Source organism: Moschus berezovskii, chromosome 1 (genome assembly GCF_049115385.1).
Source record: "Moschus berezovskii isolate FMDL1 chromosome 1, NW_MosBer_1.0, whole genome shotgun sequence".
Lineage (NCBI taxonomy): Eukaryota > Metazoa > Chordata > Mammalia > Artiodactyla > Moschidae > Moschus > Moschus berezovskii.
In genome coordinates, this window is record NC_142460.1 from 39,343,401 (window position 1) to 39,366,245 (window position 22,845).

General features: G+C 37.3%; 1 protein-coding gene and 1 long non-coding RNA gene across 3 annotated transcripts in view; one reads left to right on the forward strand and one right to left on the reverse strand.

Moving 5' to 3' along the window:
- The window catches only part of LOC129553375 (uncharacterized), a 393,842-nt gene that overhangs the window by 145,203 nt on the left and 225,794 nt on the right, over nt 1-22,845 (reverse strand). The window lies entirely within an intron of this gene.
- Nucleotides 11,159-12,376, forward strand: LOC129552445 (synapse-associated protein 1-like). The gene is given in 3 exon segments (XM_055420857.2): nt 11,159-11,971; nt 11,974-12,347; nt 12,350-12,376. Coding segments are annotated over 3 exon segments (1,074 nt in total). The 5' UTR covers nt 11,159-11,298.

Here is a 22,845-nt window from a genome sequence, read left to right on the forward strand (position 1 = left end):
GCTTAGTTTAAAAAAGTATTTTCTTATCCATTTTTTCTATATAATTTTGAATCTTCACAATTAAAATTTATTCATTTCACATATAGTTGAATTGATTTGTTAATAACTTTTCCAAAGACCAAGTTAAATCTATAAAGAATAATAGGACCGAGTGTTGTATTACAGAGCATGTCATTAACTTGAACTAAGACACAGTCTTAAATCTAAGACTGTGAATCTTAGATTTCACAAAACTCCATATATCCACCTTCTATGAAAACTTGAGACAGTTTAATTAATATTTGCATATAAATTTAGGTTAAACTGTTTTTGTAAACCACAAATATGCAGGACTATTAAAGATTTTTCAAACAATACATCCACTTTATCATAATTAAATAATATTTTATTTACTTAAAATAGCATTTTCTAACAGTTGATTTTTGAAATATTCATTAATCTGTAGTACAGGTTCATTTAAGGCAAATTAGAAATCTAGAAAATTCATAAAAATACAATTATACTAAAAGGGTGCATTGCATGTATTTGAAGATTCATTATAACTTAGTATTGTGATGAAAAACTATGAATTTAGGTTTATTATCAGACTTTTTCTTTACTAAAGGAATAACATTTTTATGTGTCAATCTATATTATTTCAGGATAGTTGAAAAAGTATAGAGTTTAGAGTGAAAGTGGAAGTTCACAATGGTTACCATGCAAACACCTATCTATCACTTGTATTAAAAGTATTATGACAAGCATAGAAGTTACAGAGTTTGAAATTAATATAGTTAATTTAGTCTGTTGTTTTAATGACTGAAAATTCAGTTATATTCAGTCATAAAATGCAGATAAATTAAGTAGGAAAAGTGACAAAGATGCAGTGATTTTTAGAATCAAGAAAGAAAAGAGAAAAATGTTGCAACAGGGATCAAATAAGTAATATTGAATCACTTGTTTCATAAAAGCTTTCTGCAGGTTTGAAAATACACAGGAGGTTTTGTACTGGTATAATCTTATAATCTTCTGCCTCTTTGAAAAAAGAGTAAACAAATTCTCCCACTTTATTATTCACTGGGCTTACTAACCCATTGGGGGGCTTTTAATCCTATAATGACAGGCATTTTTATTTATTTAAATTTGGAGAAGTATTTACCTCAAAACATTTGAGAAGTGGTAGAGGGTTAGCCTCTTGCTGTAGGAATTAAACTCTGTGAGGTCAGGAATATTTGTCTATTCCATTGACTGTTGTATCAGTGGTGTTTTAAAGAGTGCCAGACACTAAAGAAGTACTCAAAATATTTGTCAAGTTAATAAATATTGAGTTGTTCTCACTTGTAAAATCAAGCTAATTTTCTAAGGTGGCTCTTTTTGGAAAAATATTGCAGTTTTAAAATGAAAAATTTCACTGACCAAAGTAATATTCTGAAAAAAAAATTAACAAATGCAAAGCTTACTTTATGAAAATAATTAGAATACCTGTAGTCATCCATGCTAAAGATAACAATTACAATGCAAACATACTGGCGTTTTTATAGATGGCAATTGAGCATAAATGTGAAATGGCCTATTCGTTCTACAACATGAAAAACGTTCTTTCTACTTGGCATGCCATACATTTTTCTTTTTTCTTTCTTGTTTTTTCTGCCTGTTAGAGTCTGAGTTGTGGTGCATGAGCTCAGTAGTTGGGGTACATGTGGTTAGTTCCCCTGAGGCATGTGGGATCCTATCTCCTTGACCAGCGATCAAACCTGCAATCCCATTCTTAACAATTGGACCACCATGGAAGTCCCTGAGTTTTCTTTTAACAACATAATTTGAAGATAAATTCTCTCTGCATTCTTACTTATATAATATACTAGGCACTCGCAGACTAAATGGACAGGAATTAGAGCAAACTCCTAGAGATAGTGAAGGATAGGGAAGCCTGGCCTACTGCAGTCCATGGGGTCACAAAGATTTGAACACAACAAGAGCGACTGGAACACAACAGAGAATTTTGTAGGCTAAATTTATACCATAATTTTAATGAGTGTATCCCCATCTCAAATTTACCAAAGCCCCATTACAATGGTGTTTCTTATCAAAAGTATTGGAAAAACTACAACAGAGGCAAACATTAAAGATCTGAAACACACTGTGTTATTGTGAATACCCAAAAGGGAACATGCCACACAGTATTTAAAAGATATACTTTCAGACAAATAATGTATGACTTCACTTATATGTGGAGTATAACAAAACAAATAAGTGAACAAAACAAAAAAGGGGAAGTAGATCAAGAGGTATTGATTCAAACTTTCAGTTGCAAAATAAATGTCTCACAGGTATAAAATGTACAGTGTGGGGAATATAGTCAATAATTATATAGTATCTTGCATAATGATGTATTGTGACCAGACTTATGGTGATCACTTGAAATGCATTGCAATACCCCATCACTCATGCTGTATAACAGTAACTAACATAATGTTATAGGTCAGTCATGCTTCAAAAAAACAAACAAAATCATAGAAAAAGAGATCAGATTTGTGATTATCAGAGGCAAGGGGTTGGTAGAATTGGATGAAGGTGGTCAAAAAGGTACAAACTTCCAGGTATAAGTAAGTAACAGGGACATAATGGAATTATATAATAAATGTGAAAAGCGTAAGTCCTAAGTGTTCTCATCACACACAAGATTTTTTTCTATGTCTTTAATTTTGTATCTATATGAGATGATGGCTGTTCACTAAACTTATTGTGGTACTAATTTCATGATATATGTAAATTAAATAATTATGCTATACACCTTAAACTTACACAGGGTAATGTGTCAATTATATCTCAATAAACCAGGAAGAAGAAACAAACCAAATAAAAAATAGTAAAGTGAAAAAAATGAAAGATTTACTTTCATGGGCTATCTCATTCAGAGTAAAGTTACACTGAGTTTATCATTAATGATAATGAGTCAGTAAAATGAACTATATGACCAAAATATTTCCTTTGAGTATGATTTTTTCCATCATGGTATGCAGTGCTAATTTTTTCAATCAAGACATTTCTCTACAATCATTTTTATGATCACAGTCTGACAGATATCACATGATCCGTCCACCCTCAGAAATTTGGGAGACCATCATAAGCAATCACCAGACTACAGAGCTACCTTGATTCTCAAAAAGCTTACAAGCATTTTTCTACCACAAAATACACATGGTGTTAAGTTGTTGTTTATGGCATTCTCCCTGCTTTTCATTTTATGCTGGCCGTTTATTCAATTAAAAAGATTTTGTGTAGGTGAGGTAGGGGGTGGCAGGAATTCTTTTCCATTCCTGATTTTTTTTTCCCCTATAAAACAATCCAGGCCTTTCTCCTTCTTTTAGGCAGTCTTTCCAGTGACATAATCTGATTGATAGGTGTGCAAGAAAAAAATTTCCACACATAAATTAATCCCCTTTGCTACTCTACTTTTTTGAAGATGACGTTCCTGCAAAAAGAGGTTTCTACAGTAAAACGGGCCCCTTATAGAGGGGACCTAGATTTTCTAGTCAAAATGGGTGAATGAGTTTCTCTGATTCTGAGGTTACTATGAATAGTCTGTGTAGCTATTGATATAAGCCAAATCCTCCAATCTAGTCTTTAACCACAACAAATGTGATATTTTGGCCTGCCATCTGCCTCCTGTTTCCCTTCCTTTGCCGTATTTCACAGTTGGCTCGGAACTCAGAGCAGCCTGTAGGGTGTGTGTGTTTCCATCCGATCTCTTAAGGACCCCTAAGAGCTACTGAAGAAGAATCAGCCTGTGGAACTGTGCTTCACCTGCAAGTTGAAATAGATTCAATGTTTGGTTATGAATTAGTTCATTTTCCATGGTCTCTTTAGACAATTTATAGTATTATTTATTCTTTCATATGTCATTTGAGGTCACAGTTTCCTTTGTAACTGGTTATTGCCGTGCTGAGAGGATAACTGATGCCTTTCTTCACACATGAACATTACTGATAAATAATAAGAAGCAGATATTCTGTATAGCTGTGGATCTTTTCCATGCTTATTGTTGGATTTACTTTCTCTTCCCCAGTTTCCTTATTGTCAGTGGCAAGCAGCTCTGAGATACTTGGCCTGGATTTGAACTATAGTCTGTGAGTCAAGAAGAGCAAACCTCACCAGACCACACGAAGATCAGACTCAGGCTTTGGCCTCATTTGTGTTTTGAGTCAACTAGTTGAGCTAATTAACCACAGATGCAGAGTTATTGTCAATTGATTCCAATTTTTGAAGAATTATAGGTTGACAGATAGTATCAACATGCATCTAGGACAAACCTGAATGTGTTATATTAAATATATTTATGGAAGTTAAAAAATAACTTCCTTTTTTTCTGGAAATCTTAACAACATTGTAGCAACTGCATCCAAATAGAAATGAATTAAGAATAAAAAGGACACAGATGCCTCCCTCCTCCTTACCCACCTAGCTCTCTTTCTCTCTCTCCCACACAGACACACACACACACTCTCCCTCACACACATTCCATCACATATTTACAAATGTCCAGTGGCATATGTAAGCTCTCCCATTGATAACCAGTATTCTATGGTTACTTCTGCAACATGGTTCTGATCAGTGCTCTTGCTTTGGACTACCAATTTCTCTTATTTATAGAGCAGTTCTCTAATTTATTGCCAAAGATCCTCACATCCCACTTCTTATTCACTCACTGTTCTTTTATTTCTCTTCTCTGCTTTCTCTCTTTCTACTCTACACAGACTGATGGGCAGAATTCTTTCCTAACAGAAGATACAATTTCTTTAAAAAAAAAAAAGAAGCAAAATAAATCTAGCAAAATCATTTTTAGTGAAACATCATAGTGTCCTGAGAATATACATCTTGTGACTAGCAACTATATTTTATTATTAACTATATTGTTAAACTATATCCGTATATAAATAAATAAAAATTAACTGGCTTCTCCACAATGATTAAGATGCTTGCAAGATCTACACTACATTATAAGTTGTGAGTAAGAGGCAAAATTGCTGCCGACTTCCAGAAATTCCTTTTTCCTATTTTGTTCTCCACTTAAAGACAATGAGGAGATTTGTGTCTTTTAATTTTTAAAAGTATATAAGATTATTTTTTCTCACTTATTCTCTGAATGAAAATTGAAACATAATACAAAAAATATAACTCGTGAAATTTGGGTATAGTTTCTCACAATGACTTTTTTAAAAAGTTTATATGAACTTTCCCCATGGAAATAAATTATTTACATGAGCAATTTTCAGATAAATTTCAAGGTCATATTTTAGAGTCAGAATTTCAAGTTCCTGGTTTGAATCTACCCCAACTTGACTTGTATTAATTCAGTATAGTTAGACTTTTAAAAAAACAGATCTATTTTAAGGCTTTACATTTATTTATTTTTTTCTTTCAGTATGGTGCAATCCAGTGCAATCAATTCTTGATCTTTATATTTTGATTTGATATCTTAAATATGTTTTATACTTGCCTACTTTATAGTATTCGTTTCCTGAAGTAGTCATTAAAAATATCAAAACACTTATTACATATTGCTATATGTTTTCTTCATCATTTGCTATTTTTGGTGTTACAAGAAGCTTGTGATTCCTTCCCCCTCCATTATTTGGCATAACTTTACTTCTATCATCTTGATGTTCCCCTGTAAACTATTTACAACTTCTCTTCATTGTTAAGAAGAAAAGATATTTTTCTTTTGTTTTTTAAGTAAGCAATCCCCATGTTGTTTTACTTCTATCATCTTGATGCTCCCATCTAAACTATTTACAACTTCTCTTCATTATTAAGAAGAAAAGATATGTTTCTTTTCTTTTTTAAGTAAGCAATCCCCATGTTGATGTTGTTGGTGCTGTTTAGATGCTCAGTCATGTCCGACTTTTTTGCAATCTCATGGACTGTAGCCCACAGGCTCCTCTGTCCATGGACTTCTCCAGGCAAGAATACAGTAGTAGGTTGTCAGCTTCTTTTTCAAGGTATCTTCCCAAGCCAGCGATCGAACCTGTGTCTCCTACATTTCAGGCACATTCTTTACCACTGAGCCAACAAGAAGCCTGTCATGTTATTGATGAGTAAGTTTTAATTATCACTATGTTTGTGGGCAAAGAACAGATAAATTGGCTCTAAGCAGTGAACTCTCCATATAGTTTAAATCAATTTCCCCACTTCTCTCAAGCTTTCTTATGTATTTCAGACTGAAGGGGAATTAGGTGAGGATCATACCAGAGCTCTAACACAGTTTTTCTTCAGACAAGTATGATTCAGAAAGTGAATTTTTATACATCTCTTTAAAAAGTGAAAGGCTTACACTGCCCAGAGAAAATTCCTAGAGATTTTCAAATATGGTTAACTAATTCACGAGATTCAAGAAGCCCTAAAAATACTTGCTGTATTATATAAAAGTCAGACAATATTTTACTGATATCTCTATAATTCTTCCATGACTGAGATGTAGAAATAATATACAGTTGTAATGGCAACCCACTCCAGTGCTCTTGCCTGGAGAATCCCAGGGATGGGGGAGCCTGGTGGGCTGCCATCTATGGGGTCGCATAGAGTCAGACACGACTGAAGTGACAGCAGCAGCAGCAGCAGCAGTACCCTTGAATCATGGATTATGGGTTGAAGCAATATAATTGATTGAATATCTGCTATGTAAATAACATTCTTATTAGAGAGGTCAAGAGGGCAAAAATAGACAAACAGATACACAGAGATTTGGTATAAAGTTGTGTAAGTGTCCAAGAGGATAGTGCATATTAAAAGCACTCTCTTGAGCTAGCAAAACAACTTATTTGGATCACTTAATCGTCAATTTGCTGATATAAGGAAATTAGTTGCTAAAGCAGCAGGACAAATGGAATTGACAAGATGCAGATACAATGTATGTAACATTTATTATGTCAAAATAATATTTTGTATTGACCACCTTAGTCAAGGTGGAGGACATTTTAAGTAAAGCCGGTATTGGACAGTTTCAATTCTAAAATCAAACAATACAGAAAGTAGGCATAGAGGGAACATGCCTCAACATAATTAATGACAAATATAACAAACCCACAGCTAACATCATCCTCAGTGGTGACAATCTGAAAGTATTCCCTAAAAGACCATGAATGAGACAAGGATACCCACTCTTACCACTTTTACTCAACATAGTTTGGGAAGTCCTAATCATAACAGTCAGAGAAGAAAAGGAATCTAAATTGGAAAGGAAGAAGAAAAGCTGTCAGTGTCTGCAGATAACATGATACTATACATAGAAAATCCTAAAGCTGCCACAGGAAAACTACTAGAGCTCATCAATGAATGAGAAAAAGTTGCAGGATACAAAATGAATATCTATTCCATTTCTATACACTAAGAGTGAGATATTAGAGAAATTAAGAAGACAATCTCACTTCTATCAAGTCAAGAAGAATAAAGTACTCAGGAATAAACCTACCTAAGGGGGCAAAAGGTCTGTACTCTAAAATCTGTCAGATGTAGATTAAAAAAAAAAAAAAAAAACTGAAGACTACACAAACAGATGGAAAAAATATACTGTTTTTGGATTAGAAGAATAAATATTGCTAAAATAGCTACACTGCCCAAAGCAACCTACAGATTCGATGCAATCCCTGAAAAATTGCCAATGGCATTTTTTCACAGAACTGAAACAAATTTGTACAGAAACACAAAAGACCCTGAATAGCCAAAATATCTTGAGAAAGAAGAATGAAACAGGAAAAATCATGTCCCTTGACTTCAGACTACATTATATAGCTACATTAGTCAAGACCATATGGTACTAGCACAAAAAGAGACACATAGATCAATGGGGCAGGATGGAAAGCCCAGAAAAAATCCAAACACTTGTGGTCAATTAATCTACAGCAAAGGAGATAAGTATATACAATGAAGAAAAGACAATGTCTTCAATAAGTGATGCTGGAAAAATTGGACCGTACATGTAAAAGAATGAAATTAGAACACTGTCTAACAACATATACAGAAATAAACTCAATATGGAGCAAAGATTTTATGTAAGACTGAATACCATAAACTCCTAGAGAAAAACATAACAGGACAGTCTTTGACATAAAATATAGCAATAATATTTGAATTTGTCTCCTAGAGTAATGAAAACAAAAACAAAGTTAAACATATGGGACTTAATTAAACTTAAAAGCTTTTGCTTAGCAAAGGAAACTATACACAAAAGAAAAAGACATCTATGGAAGAGGGGAAAATATTTGCAAAGTGACAAAGAATTGATGTTCAAAGACACAAACAGCTCTTACAACTCAACAACAACAACAAGAAACCAAAAAACCCATTTCAAAAATGGGTAGACAACCAAAATAGGCATTTCTCCAGAGAAGACAAACAGATGGCCAACAGGCACATGAAAAGATGCTCAACATCACTAATTATTAAAGAAACACACATTAAAACTAAAATCAGTTATTAGGTATTGCCTCACACCAGTCAGAATGTCCATCATCAAAATGTTCACAGATACATGCTGGTGAAGGTGTGGAGAAAAGGGAACCCTTGCACACTTCTGGTGGGAATGAAAATTGGTACAAAAAAACTAAAAGTACAACTACCATATGATCCAGCAACCCCATTCCTATACATATATCCAGAGAAGAACTGTAACTTCAAAATATACATGAACCCATTGTTCTCAGCAGTGCTACTTACAGTAGCCAATATAAGGAAGGAACCTAAATGTCTATCAACAAATAAATGGAGAAAGAAGATGCGGTATATATTTACAATGGAATATTACTCAGTCACAAAAAGAATGAAATATTGCCATTTGCAGCAACGTGGATGGACCTAGAGATTATCATACTAAGTGAAGTAAGTCAGACAAAGGCAAATGTATGATGAAACTTAAATGCAGAGTCTAAAAATGGTACAAATGAACTTATATACAAAACAGATATAGATTCACAGACATAAAAACAAACTTACGGTTAATAAAGGGAGAAGGGATGGGAGTGATAAATTTGAAATTTGGGATTAACATATACTGACCATTATGCATAGAACAGATAAGCAACAAGGACCTACTTGAACTTTATTCAGTATCTTCCAATATCTTGTAGTAATCTATATGGGAAAGCAATCTGATAAAGATAAGTATATATGTACCTGAATCACTTTGCTGTGCACCTGAAACATTATAAATCAACTATAATGCAATAAAAGATAAAATCAGACAAAACAAAAACAGCAGCAATAACAACAGTAAAACACCGTTTCTAATATTCACCTTCAAATTACAAAATGAGTCATCCTTCGAACGGGCAGGAAAGAAAATTTCCCACTTTATGTAAAGAATCATCATGCTTGTATTGCTGAAATCCATCACATAAATGAATTCTAAATGGAATTCTAATTAATGAGCACAGTATGAATGACTATTTTAAAACTGATAATGTACTCCTTTGTTTTTCGTTAAGATTCATATAAGCATCAATCTCATATCTTCATTAAATATGCTATCAGTCTAATTTGGAGCCTGGATTCTGACTACAGAATTTGTGAAATGTTAAAAGGCCTTCTTAGACACAGAACTCAAAAAGAAATTCTGTTAGCTTAACTTTTTTCCATCTTTCTGATAGCTAGCTTACCCTCCATATTACACAAGATGGATTGGTTCAGCTGCTCAGTAAATGGCATTTGTTATACTGTTGGGGGATAGTGTTCATTATATACCTTCTGCCTTCTATTTCATAGCTACAAATTTCAGTCCTAAGCCATCACTGGGTCACTAATCCTTGCCAACAATTCAAAATACTTGCTGTTGCATTTTTGAGATAGTTAAGAGCATGTTTGGTTAAGCAAATTATACTGCCACTGTTGGAAAATAATTCAAGGTACATGCCCTTAGTGGAGACGAGGAGGTTGTACTACCTTCTATACAGGGCAATGTGGATTTTTAATAATGCCTTTAAGAGATAAGGAATGCATTAATGAAAACATATTTTGCTCACAGCACTAAACCAACAACCTTCATACCAAACATGTGAGGGTATTTATAAGATTAAAATATTGATATTTAATGTTATCATAAACTAAATGCCTCAGGTATCCTCCATTTTCACGTCATTGTAATTTCCACCACCTGAAGCTAAAAGCTTATCACTGATTTCACACCTGCAACATTGCAACTATTTCCAATGGACTTTCAAGGCTCCAGGCTGCCTCTCGCCCTTCTTTCCACACTCCAACAGTCACCCACATATTGCATACCATTTCCAGACTCATCCATGCTAAATGCTGCTTTCATCATACTTTGCTTAAAAATCACTTACTGAGGTCTCTTTCAAATGACACCAAACACAAACTTTTCTATCTAGATGTCACAACCATATATAAATTGTTTCCATCATTCTCAACTAAATTTATTTGTTAAGATTCATCAACACATACTTCAGGATCACCTTCACACGGTCTCATTAAAAGTCACGACCATTGGAAACTGCATTCTTTTGTCCATGATATTCACTTCATATCGAATGCCTTCTACTTTTACCCTTGTCTCATTAACAAAGTTCTACACAGTCCACATTATAATCCTGATGCTTTAGAAGAACTCTCTTATTATTGCCACTATCATTAAGCCCCATCTCCTCCCAACTCTTCTATCCCTAATAACACTTCCTGGTAATAAAGCTTTTTATCATTCAAAGTTCTTTCATGTGTTTCAGATACATTTCCATAATTATAATACAGTTAAAGAGAGGTACTGTGTTAATTATTTTGTTTTTTTTTTTACTTTGGGCTTAGAAGGAAAGCTATAACAAACCTAGTGAAGCTGAAAGTCACTCAGTCATGTCCGACTCTTTGCAACCCCATGGACTATACAGTCTATGGAATTCTCCAGGACAGAATACTGAAGTAGGTTGCCATTCCCTTCTCCGGGGGATCTTCCCAGCCCAGGGATCAAACCCAGGTCTCCCACATTGCAGGCAGATTCTTTACCAGCTGAGACACAATGGAAGCCCAAGAATACTGGAGTGGGTAGTCTATTTCTTCTCCAGGGGATCTTCCCGACCCAGGAATTGAACTGGGATCTCTTGCATTGCAGGCAGATTCTTTACCAGTTGAGCTACCACAAACCTGACAGCGTATTAAAAAGCAGAGACAGGGGGAGGCGGGGCGACGGACGGAGCCGCGGCTCCGGGGCGCCCTTCCTGCTGTCTTCCTGGGTGGTACTTCTTGTGGAATTGAGAGTAGGCGGCACCCTCAGGGGTCTCCCGTGACCCGGACCGCGGTGGCGGCCCCGCTGACGGGATGTTCCGCGGTTTGAGCAGCTGGTTTGGCTTGGAGCAGCCGGCGGCGGGTGGCCGGCAGTCCCAGGGAGACGGACAGCCCAGGGGACGCGCTCCACCCGATCAGCGCTCCGAGGCGGTGGCGGAGCCAGCGGAGGGGGAGCCGCAGCTCGCCAGGAACCAGGAGCTCCTTCATCAGGCCAAGGACCTTGGCAACTATCTGTTTAACTTTGCAACCGCTGCTACAAAAAAAATAACTGAATCAGTTGCTGAAACAGCACAAACAATAAAGAAATCAGTAGAAGAAGGAAAGATAGATGACATCATTGATAAGACAATTATAGGAGATTTTCAGAAGGAACAGAAAAAATTTGTTGAGCAGAATACAAAAAAATCAGAAGTAGCAGTGCCACCATGGGTTGATAGTAATGATGAAGAAACAATTCAACAACAAATCTTGGCCCTGTCAGCTGACAAGAGGAACTTCCTTCGTGACCCTCCAGCCGGGATGCAGTTTAACTTTGACTTTGATCAGATGTACCCCGTCGCACTGGTCATGCTCCAAGAGGACGAGCTCCTGAGCAGGATGAGATTCGACCTTGTTCCTAAACTCGTGAAGGAAGACGTGTTTTGGAGGAACTACTTCTACCGCGTCTCCCTAATTAAGCAGTCGGCCCAGCTCACAGCCCTGGCGGCCCTGCTGCTGCTGGGAAGGAGGAGAAGAACCATGGCAGACAGAATGAGTTGCCGCTGACAGAGGCAGTACGGCCCAAAACACCACCTGTCGTAATCAAATCTCAGCTTAAAACTCAAGAGGACGAAGAGGAGATTTCTACCAGCCCATGTGTTTCTGAGTTTGTCAGTGATGCCTTCGATTCCTGTAACTTAGATCAGGAGGATCTGAGGAAGGAAATGGAGCAGCTGGTGCTGGACAAAAAGGAGGAGGGGACAGTCGCACTGGAAGAGGATTCTGTAGATTGGGAGAAAGAACTACAACAGGAACTTCAGGAATATGAAGTGGTGGCAGAATCAGAGAAACGAGATGAAAACTGGGATAAGGAAATAGAGAAATAGAGGAGATGCTGAAGGAGGAAAATTAACTGTCTGTCTTCTGAAATAAAAGAATAAACCTTAACATTCTATAACTGACATTAAATTCTAGATGTTGAGACTTGCTGAATCAGAAGGCACAAAGGAATATAACTTTATTAAATTCAAAATTATTCTTTTTTCAAGCTGAAAAAAAAAAATAAAATAAAAAAAATAAAAAGCAGAGACATCATTTTGCTGGCAAAAGATCCGTATAGTCAAAGCTATGGTTTTTCCAGTAGTCATGTATGTATTTGAGAGTTGGACTACAAAGAAGGCTGAAGAATTCTTGCTTTTGAATTGTGTTGCTGGAGAAGATTCTTGAGAGTTCCTTGGGCTGCAAGGAGATCAAATTAATCAATCCTAAAGAAAATTAAACCTAAATAGTCATTGGAAGGACTGATGCTGAAGCTGAAGCCCAATACCTTGGCCACCTAATGTGAGGAGCTGACTCATTGGAGAAGACCCTGATGCTGGGAAAGATGGAAAGCAAAAGGAGAAGGGAGTGGCAGAGAATGAGATGGTTAAGCTCTGGGACATAGTGGAAGACAAGGAGCCTGGTGTGCACAGTCCATAAGGTCACAAAGATTCAGGTATGATTTAGTGAGTGAACAATAACAAAATCTTTTACTTTACGATGAAAACTGTACTAAAATATAGCAAGCACTTAGAAATTATTGATCAATTGTAGTGGATATTCTTAGAGCAGTAAAAAAGTTAGATCATTGTATTCCTGCTTACGTCAGAATTCATAAAACATTTTCTTCATGATTTTCCAGTAATTGAAATGGTTTTTAAGACATAACAAATATTTTTTTTTCTTTGCTATAAAAGTTAAAAATTTGCCATACTTTGGCCACCTCATGTGACAAGTTAACTCACTGGAAAAGACTCTGATGCCGGGAAAGGTTGGGGGTGGGAGGAGAAGGGGACGACCGAGGATGAGATGGCTGGATGGCATCACTGACTCTGTGGACATGAGTTTGAGTGAACTCTGGGAGTTGGTGATGGACAGGGAGGCCTGGCGTGCTGTGATTCATGGGGTTGCGGAGAGTCGGACACGACTGAGCGACTGAACTGAACTGACTTTTAAAAAGTGAAACTCTCATGTATAAAACTTGAATTTCCATAGATATGCAGCACAATATTTCAGAACCATGAGAAAACATGTAAATAAAAATTTTTGCCAACTCAAACTGCTGCTGTTGTTACTTAGTCATTCAGTCGTGTCTGACTCTTTGGGACCCATAGATAGTAGCATGCCAGGTTCCTCTGCCCATGGGGTTTCCCAGGCAAGAATACTGGAATAGATTGCCATTCCCTTCTCCAGGGGATCTTTCAGACCTAGGGATCAAATTCGTGTCTTTTGCATTGCAGGCGGATTCTGTAACACTGAGCCCCAGAGAAGCCCCAACTCAAAGTATATGCCTGCACAAAAATATCGAAACTAAACTAACTCCCAAATACTACACATCATTTAAGGTTTTTCCTATTTACTCAAAAATTTAGCGTATTTGTATTAAAAGGGAACTTGGCAAAAAAATGCACCTTTAATAATTCTTTATTAAAGCAATTTTTGAATTTCTGAAGGAATTCTATTTTTTCTTTCTGATTCTTTTCATTCTCCTAAATGGAATAATCCAGCAATTAATTTATTTTTAAAGCTCTGTGATGGAAAGATCAATTTTTGTTAAATTGCACCGATGAGTATTGGATAAATTTAAGCATTTTGAAAGCTTTTTATCCTTTTGTAAAAGAAAATGTTTATTATTTTGCCTGTTTCTTTAAATGCTATTTATAATTCTAGAAATAAGCTCCCATTAGAATTATTGTAGAATTTTTATATACTTACAAAGAAATTGCATTCTAAATTCAAAAGGTACAACAATTCTATTTTGCTATTAATACTTTTAAAAACACCGGGATCGCTGGTAAATTATCCTTACCAACCAAAGAAACAACAGGGAGTCCAGGAAATCTCCTCCTACATGAGATTTCTAATTCTTCTGGATCTTGTTACTTTGTTCACTCAGCTCTATCCTGCCCCTTCTAGTTTGAGGGTCTGATCTGCCTAATCTAGCACCTTTGTATGTATTATGTTTGAAGAGGGAGTCATTGAATACTGGTAACACATTGACAATATTAACATTAATAATATTTTATCAAATGGATAATAATAATTTATCAATATTTATAACAGTAATAGTGACATGTCTACGGCACTGAAAAGAAATGCAGCTTAGAGGTTGCTAAGAACACATAGGGACAGGAACTGAGAAAAGTGAGAGCTGGTAGGAAATAGACTGGAAGGGTCAAAGTCACGGGATGGTCTGGGGAAACTAGTGGGATGTGTTTTTCTGCCATGTGTAATATAAATGTGCAGACTAAAGAGGAGAGCTGTGATAACCAATTTATTTCTATATGTGTGTTTATTTTAGCACTGTAGGATTATTCCCAGAAATATGGTATTTCTCACTTCAAATTCAAATAAAGGATTTTCAAGGAACAACAACAAACGGAAAAGAAGGTGTGTTTTCTGTTTTCTTTGTGGAATACAGGGTTACTATTTATCTTTTATAAAATTCTATTGCATAGGAAAAATTCAGCAAACACAGAAATAAATCTGGAAAACTCCACAATCTAAAATATGTCTTTGTTTTACTTCTTCAAATTACTTGAGTGTTAAATTTAAAATTCTAATTTTAAAACCAAATCACTTCTCCATGCAGCAGAAATTAACATGGTAAATCAACTATACTTCAATTAAAAAAATCATAAATCTATTTTCCTGCTCTAAATTTTCTAAAATAACTTGTTTCCAAATCATCATCAAAGAGTGTAGAATTTATACTAGTATTTCTTTAATTCCATCTGCCTTGAGAAAAATCTCAACAAATAATGATGCAATGCCTAACGGTCCCCTTTCTTAACTTATGTCCAGCTCAACAGCTTTTTAATGAAAGCCCACGTTCAGTAATCAAAAGCACCCATTTTGCTGGAACTGAGTACACCCAAATCATCCCTTTAATAAATTAAACTTACCAGTACCTGACACTCAAATAATTGACTTAATATAGCTATGAGTCTGCTTTTTTCCCAGCAATATTGCAACATAATTATATTCATGAATTCTAGTTTACGAGCTCTATTTCATACTCCCCTAATATTAAGATGGGCAATGTTTAGTTTTGTCTTAGGAACTCAGTTACCATGTCCAAGTGTCAAAGCAAAAAGGAGGGTAGCTTTGGCCAAAAGACACTGTCCTTTAGATGATTGAGTTCCAGCCTCCTTGCCACAGTGTTTGCATGAATGCCCTGTTCGTCTTGAGAATTTTTCTATTTGCTTTGCTCTAGTTAGCTGGCGTACTCTTTCCCACTATAATAAATGCATTTCTATGATTAAAGCTTATGTGCTTGATGCCAAAACTACCAACCAAAAAGTTAAAAATTAAAATATTTTTGGCAGGGTAGGTTTTCCTTTGTTTTTGGCTATAGGGTAAAAGAAAAACAAAAAAGGCTAGTTTAACTAAAGTGTTGATGAAGTACATTGTGTGGTCTGAAATACTGTGGTTTGGTGCCATCTAGCCAGAGAACTAGCTGGAGATCCAGCCAGAGAAAGATATAGATGAACAACATTCCAAATTGGTACTGAGAATTACAAGAGGTGGAAGTTATATGTTGAGAAAATTTTCTCAAAGTTCACCTACTATAGCTTCACAGATTATAAAAAGAGTGGAAGTGAGACAAAAGTACTAAGAAAATGTCACAGTGTTGTCTATGTATGCTTATTTCAAGCAGACAAAAGGATTCTATTGTTATAAGGTCTAATCATTAGATTCAAGTATGAAGATTTAGAGGAAGATGAAGAAAATGGGTGATAAAAAAAGGACTATGTAGAAAAAAAGAGGAAAATTAAAATAGAACAGAGATCAAAGAAAATAACAAAAGCAAGAGACAGGCTGATTAAAAAGAAGAAAATGTTGTTAACAAAGAAACCATAAAAGCTAGCAACACATAGCACTTAGGTCTATTTCAAACAGGAGCAAAAGCAAAAAAAATTGAGGTTTGGACCATTGAAAAGCCAACCTATGAGGCTTAAGATTTAATTTGAAACTCAGCTTTTCCCCATTTTTCTACCATGGAGGTTTTCTTTTTTTCTTTTTAAAAAGAGTCTTTGATCTTTTGCCTTAACGAGTCCGGTCAATATGTAAAGAATCAAAATTGTGAGTGCTAATGCCTCTATTTTGTTAAACCAAGTATTAAACATTGTACTATTTGTGTGGTCTGAAGACGATTGGAATTGTACTTTATGTGTCTGAGGTGTTTGAAGATTCTGGAAACAAAATGCCTAAACAGGAAGTCAAAGTAAATTTTTTTTTTTTTTTTTTGGCCAGAAAAACATTCTATTTATTTTAGATGAGGTAAACTATAAATACTATAAAAACATCAATTTTCTCCAACAGAGAGTGAATTGACAATTACTTTTAAGTCAAAGTCATTAATAAATTTGGATCTTGATAACTCAGTATATGACCTGAGAATATTATCTATGTTACTTTTCACTCTAATTTCACCTAAAACAATAACTATGCTTTCTTTAAGTCCATGATCATAAATTAATAACACCTCAGAAAATTCAAATTCCAGCTAGACTAGAGAAATAGCAAGTGTATTTCAGATAAATATTAAAAAAGAAAAACCTAAACATATTAAAAATTACTGATTGATTTCCTATATACAGTTTTATAAGTTGACCCATCACTGTTTATTAAAAGGACCACAATTATTTTCTGATTACTGTGTTCAACTACTATGCTAAGTAATATACAAATATACATATAAATGCAAGTGTAAATATAAATATACATCCAAATGAGGCAGGTGATATTAACAGATGGAAGAAAAAATTCTGATTTATGAGTTTGAAGTTGCAGCTCTAAATATTGGACAAGCCAACTGAACTGATTATCAAATCAACTGGTCTATTTTTCCATGAATAATTAATCTGTAAGCCAAATGCATAGCTTGATTATTATGTTCTTACATTTTATTTGGGAAAAAAACATGCATTTGTCTGAATGGAAGGCAGATTATCAAAAATGAAACTCATGTATCCCAAGAACACTACAATATAAATAGGATTTAATGACTACAATTTGGGGACAATTAAAGTTAGTTTGCATAATTTTTGAATTAAACTTAAATGTATACTTATATAGAACATAACCACCATATGTAAATTGTTTTAAATTATCTTAATTGGTCAAATACTTATTATTTACATATCTTTAAGCTATTTTTCAAAGATTCAGCAACCAAAATTTGACAAACATTTCTGGGGGATTCTAGATATGTTACTGTTGTTGTCTAGTTACTCAGTCATGCCTGACACCTTGCATCACCATGGACTTCAACCCACTGGCTCCTTTGCCCATAGGATTTCCCAGGCAAGAATACTGGAATGGGTTCCTATTTCCTTCTCCAGAGGATCTTCCTGACCCCAGAGTTTGAACCCAAGTCTCCTGCACTGGTAGGCAGATTCTGTATGGCTGAGCCACGAGGGAAGCCTTCTAGATATTCAGACCTTAAGTTATTTTAAAACACAAAAGTGAATGAAGAAGATGGCAGAGCAGTAGGAAGTCACAGAGTTCATCTCTCTCCACATATGCATTAGAACACATCTACAGATGGAACAGTTCTCTAAGAGGCCCAGCTGAGCACGAGCAGAAGACCCTGGACACCAGAAAGGACAAAAAAGATCCCCACATAACCAAGTAGGATGAAATAAAGAAGAAAGGTAAAAGAGGAAGTGGGATGGGACACACACCCCCTGAAGGGGAGCTGGAGGAACAGAGAGGTTCCCACACCTGGAGAAACTCCTGAACTGATGGGGAGATTAGTTGGGACAGAAGGAAACATCTGAACTGTCCAAAGAGAGGGAAACAGCTGGGTTGTGGCAAAATAGGACAGAGTTAGACCTACACAGGCAGTCCATGCCACAGCACTGCATGCTCATGCTCAAGCCCGGGGTGCGTATGTCTGCCAGTGTGCATGAGGGCTGGGTGCTGGAATGTGGGGACTGAAGAGCTAACCTGGGGAGAGGACTGCTGCTGGGTGCAGGGAGACAGCCTGAGGGGATGGGAAGGAGGAAATCTGCAACTAGGACTGCTTGTGGACAAAATCAGACTGCCAAAGAAGCAAGGCACCGTAACAAATGACATACAGGGAGTGGAGCCACCATCGCAGTCCGTCTCCCCACATGCTAGTTTCTGTCCCCTGAGGCACTAGGAAAAGCCTCTGCCTGGGCTGGCCATCTCTTGCCAGTAACTGGAAGCTAGAAAAGGCCTTACCCAAACTGGATCTCTCACACTCATGGTCACTGGCTTCCCTGCATGCCTCATCAAAGACTGGACTAGATCTGTCACGTTTCCCAAGTCCCCCACACACCTGTTGCCACCAGGGCTTCCATGACCCTGGCAGCTTGCCACCTCCATGACCTGTACTCAAAAGGGCAGAACTTAGTGCTCCAAGGCAGCCTTGGTGCCAAGACCACCCTGTGGTTGGCTCACATGCAGAGGTAGGACTGAAACCACAGCTGAGCCCTAGGGGCCATGCAACTAAGGAAGAAAAACTGAAACCTCTCCTTGAAGCTAGTTGTGTAACCATGAATTGACACCCCTGCAATTTGCTTGGTAAAAACTCAGGGCCTACAAAACATCTGAATGTATAAATGCTCCCTCAGCCAAGACAGACCTAGCTCTAGCAGCTGTAGACTTTGTGAGCTAATCCCATAACACCCAAAACAGGTCTGTTTCTATGATCCATGACTACAAACTTGGGACCTGACTTCAGTGGGTCTATTCTGTTGGCCTGGTGAAAGCAATGTCTGAGAGACAACAGGGGCAATTTCCGACAAACCCGCAGTTAAGATGGGGTTGAGAATAGTGCCAACATCAGCATAGTCTGGAAGCTTACACAACAGATGAAAGGTGACGCAACAGAGTACACCCAAATGTAAGCAGCTCCAGAGGGAGAATACCCAGTAGCTTCACTCCCAGTGGGAGTGCTCCAACTCCACCTACCTCACACTGCAGATAAGAAATACAGCTAACAAACAGATCCCAGTGATCAGGGAGGAGGCCCCACCCCTGACAAGGCACCATCAACCATAGAGCTAAAGGGAAGCCCTGCTCAATATCTTGATACAACACCAATCAAACGCTGTATCAAGAGGATAATAGCACAAGTCTCTGGACCAGCCTCACCCACCAGCAAGAAGGAACTAGTCTCCTGCAGCCTGAAGAATGGAGATCACAAACACAGTAGGTCTGACAAAATGACATGACAAAGAAAGATGTTGCAGATGAAGGGGCAACATAGAAATATACAAAAACAGATAAATGAAGAGGAGAAAAGCAACCTATCTGAAAAAGAATTCAGAGTAATGATAGTACAGGTGACCAAAGGGCTTGGAAAAAAGCATGAAGGTACAGATTAAGAAGATACAGGAAAAGTTAAACAAAGATCTAGACAAACTATAGAACGAACATAGATGAACAGGACAATAAGTGAAATGAAGGCTCCACTAGAAGGAATCAATAGCAGAATGAATGACTAAGGCAAAAAACAGATAAGTGACCTGAGATACAAAAGGAGGGAAATCTCTGCGGTGGGACAGAACAAAGAAAAGAAGAATGAAAAGAAAAGAGAACGTCTCAGAGACCCATGGGACAACACGAGACATCTCAGGGTTTGAATTTTAGGTGGGGAGGGTGGCAGAAGAGGGAGAAAAAAGGAAAGGGCCTGAGAAAATATTTGAAAAGATCATAGTTGAGAACTTAACTAACATGGGAAGGAAGTAGTCACCCAAGTCTAAGAAGTGCAAAGAGTTCTATACAGGATAAACCCATGGAGGAACATGCCAGTTCAGTTCAGTTCAGTTCAGTTCAGTCGCTCAGTCGTGTCCGACTCTCCGCGACCCCATGAATCACAGCACGCCAGGCCTCCCTGTCCATTCACCAACTCCCGGAGTACACTCAAACTCATGTCCACAGAGTCGGTGATGCCATCCAGCCATCTCATTCTCCGTCGTCCCCTTCTCCTCCCGCCCCCAACCTTTCCCAGCATCAGAGTCTTTTCCAGTGAGTCAACTCGTCTCATGAGGTGGCCAAAGTATTGGAGTTTCAGCTTTAGCATCAGTCCCTCCAATGAACATCCAGGATTGATCTCCTCTAGAATGGACTGGTTGGATCTCCTTGCAGTATAAGGGACTCTCAAGAGTCTTCTCCAACACCACAGTTCAAAAGCATCGATTCTTCGGCGATCAGCTTTCTTCACAGTCCAACTCTCACATCCATACATGACCACGGGAAAAACCATTGCCTTGACTAGACGGACCTTGGTTGGCAAAGTAATGTCTCTGCTTTTTAATATACTATCAAGGTTGGTCATAACTTTCCTTCCAAGGAGCAAGCGTCTTTTAATTTCATGGCTGCAATCAGCATCTGCAGTGATTTTGGAGGAACATGCCAAGACATATTAATCAAACTAACAAAAAATAAATAAAAAAATATTAAAAACAGTAAGAGAAAAGCAACAAGTAACATACAAGGGAAACCCCATAAGGTTATCAGCTGGTTTTTCAGCAGAAATTCTGAAGTCCAGAAGTGAGTGGCAGAATATATTTAAAGGGGAAGAAACCTAATCTACCCAGTAAGGCTCTCTTTCAGAATCAACAGAGAGATTAAAAGATTTATAGAAAGCAAAAGCTAAGAGAAGTAAACACTACCAAACCAGCATTACAATTGATAAAGGAACTTCTCTGGGCAAAAGTACAAGACAAAAAGATAATAGAGGAAGAGAAAAAAGAAAAAGACTTACAAAAACAAACCTAAAATGGTTAAGAAAAGAGCAATAGGAAATCAGTTCAGAAATGGCATGGACCTAACAGAAGCAGAACATATTAAGAAGAGGTGGCAAGAAAACACAGAAGAACTGTATAAAAAAGATCTTCACGACCCAGATAACCACTATGGTGTGATCACTCACATAGAGCCAGAAATCCTGGAATGTGAAGGCGAGTGGGCCTCAGGAAGCATCACTGCTAACAAAGCTAGTGGAGGTGAAGGAATTCCAGTGGAGCTGTTTCAAACCCTGAAAGATGATGCTGTGAAACTGCTGCACTCAATATGCCAGCAAATTTGGAAGACTCAGAAGTGGCCACAGGACTGGAAAAGATCAGTTTTCATTCAAATCCCAAAGAAAGGCAATGCCAAAGAATGCTCAAACTGCTTCACAACTGCACTCATCTAACACAATAGCTCAGTAATGCTGAAAATTACTGGAAAAGGAACACACATATTGATAATTGCCTTAAAAGTTGTTGTCCTTGCTGTGGTTCAGTCACTAAGTCATGTCTGACTCCGTGGAATCCCACGGTATGCAGCACATTAGGCTTCCCTGTCCTTCACTACCTCCTGGAGTTTTATCAAGCTCAAGTCCATTGATTGAGTCCATGATGCCATCCAAAATCTCATCCTCTCTCACCCACTTCTCCTGCCCTCAATCTTTCCTAGCATCAGGGTCCTTTCCAGTGAGTTGGCTCTTCACATCAGGTGGCCAAAATATTGGAGCTTCAGCATCAGTCCTTCCAATGAATAATTAGCATTGATTTCCTTTAGGATTGACTGGCTTGATCTCCTTACATCCAAGAGACTCTCAGGAGTCTTCTCCAGCACCACAATTCAAAAGCATCAATTCTTCAGCATTCAGCCTTCTTTATAGTCCAACTATCACATTTGTACATGACTACATGGAACAAGAGTCTGGTTCCAAATAGGAAAAGGAGTACGTCAAGGCTGTATATTGTCACCCTGTTTATTTAACTTATATGCAGAGTACATCATGAGGAACTCTGGGCTGGAAGAAGCACAAGCTGGAATCAAGATTGCTGGGGGAAATATCAATAATCTCAGATATGCAGATGACACCACCGTTATGGCAGAAAGTGAAGAGGAACTAAAATGCCTCTTGATGAAAATGAAAGAGGAGAGTGAAAAGGTTGGCTTAAAGCTCAACATTTGGAAAACTAAGATCATGGCATCTGGTCCCATCACTTCATGGGAAGTAGACGGGGAAATAGTGGAAACAGTGTCAGACTTTATTTTTGGGGCTCAAAAATCACTGCAGATGCTGATTGCAGCCATGAAATTAAAAGACGCTTATTCCTTGGAAGGAAAGTTACAACCAACCTAGATAGCATATTAAAAAGCTGAGATATTACTTTGGCCACAAAGGGCCGTCTAGTCAAGGCTATGGTTTTTCCCGTGGTCATGTATGTATGTGAGAGTTGGACTGTGAAGAAAGCTGAGTGCCAAAGAATTCATGCTTTTGAACTGTGGTGTTGAAGACTCTTGAGAGTCCCTTGGACTGCAAGGAGGTCCAACCAGTCCATTCTAAAGGAGATCAATCCTGGGTGTTCA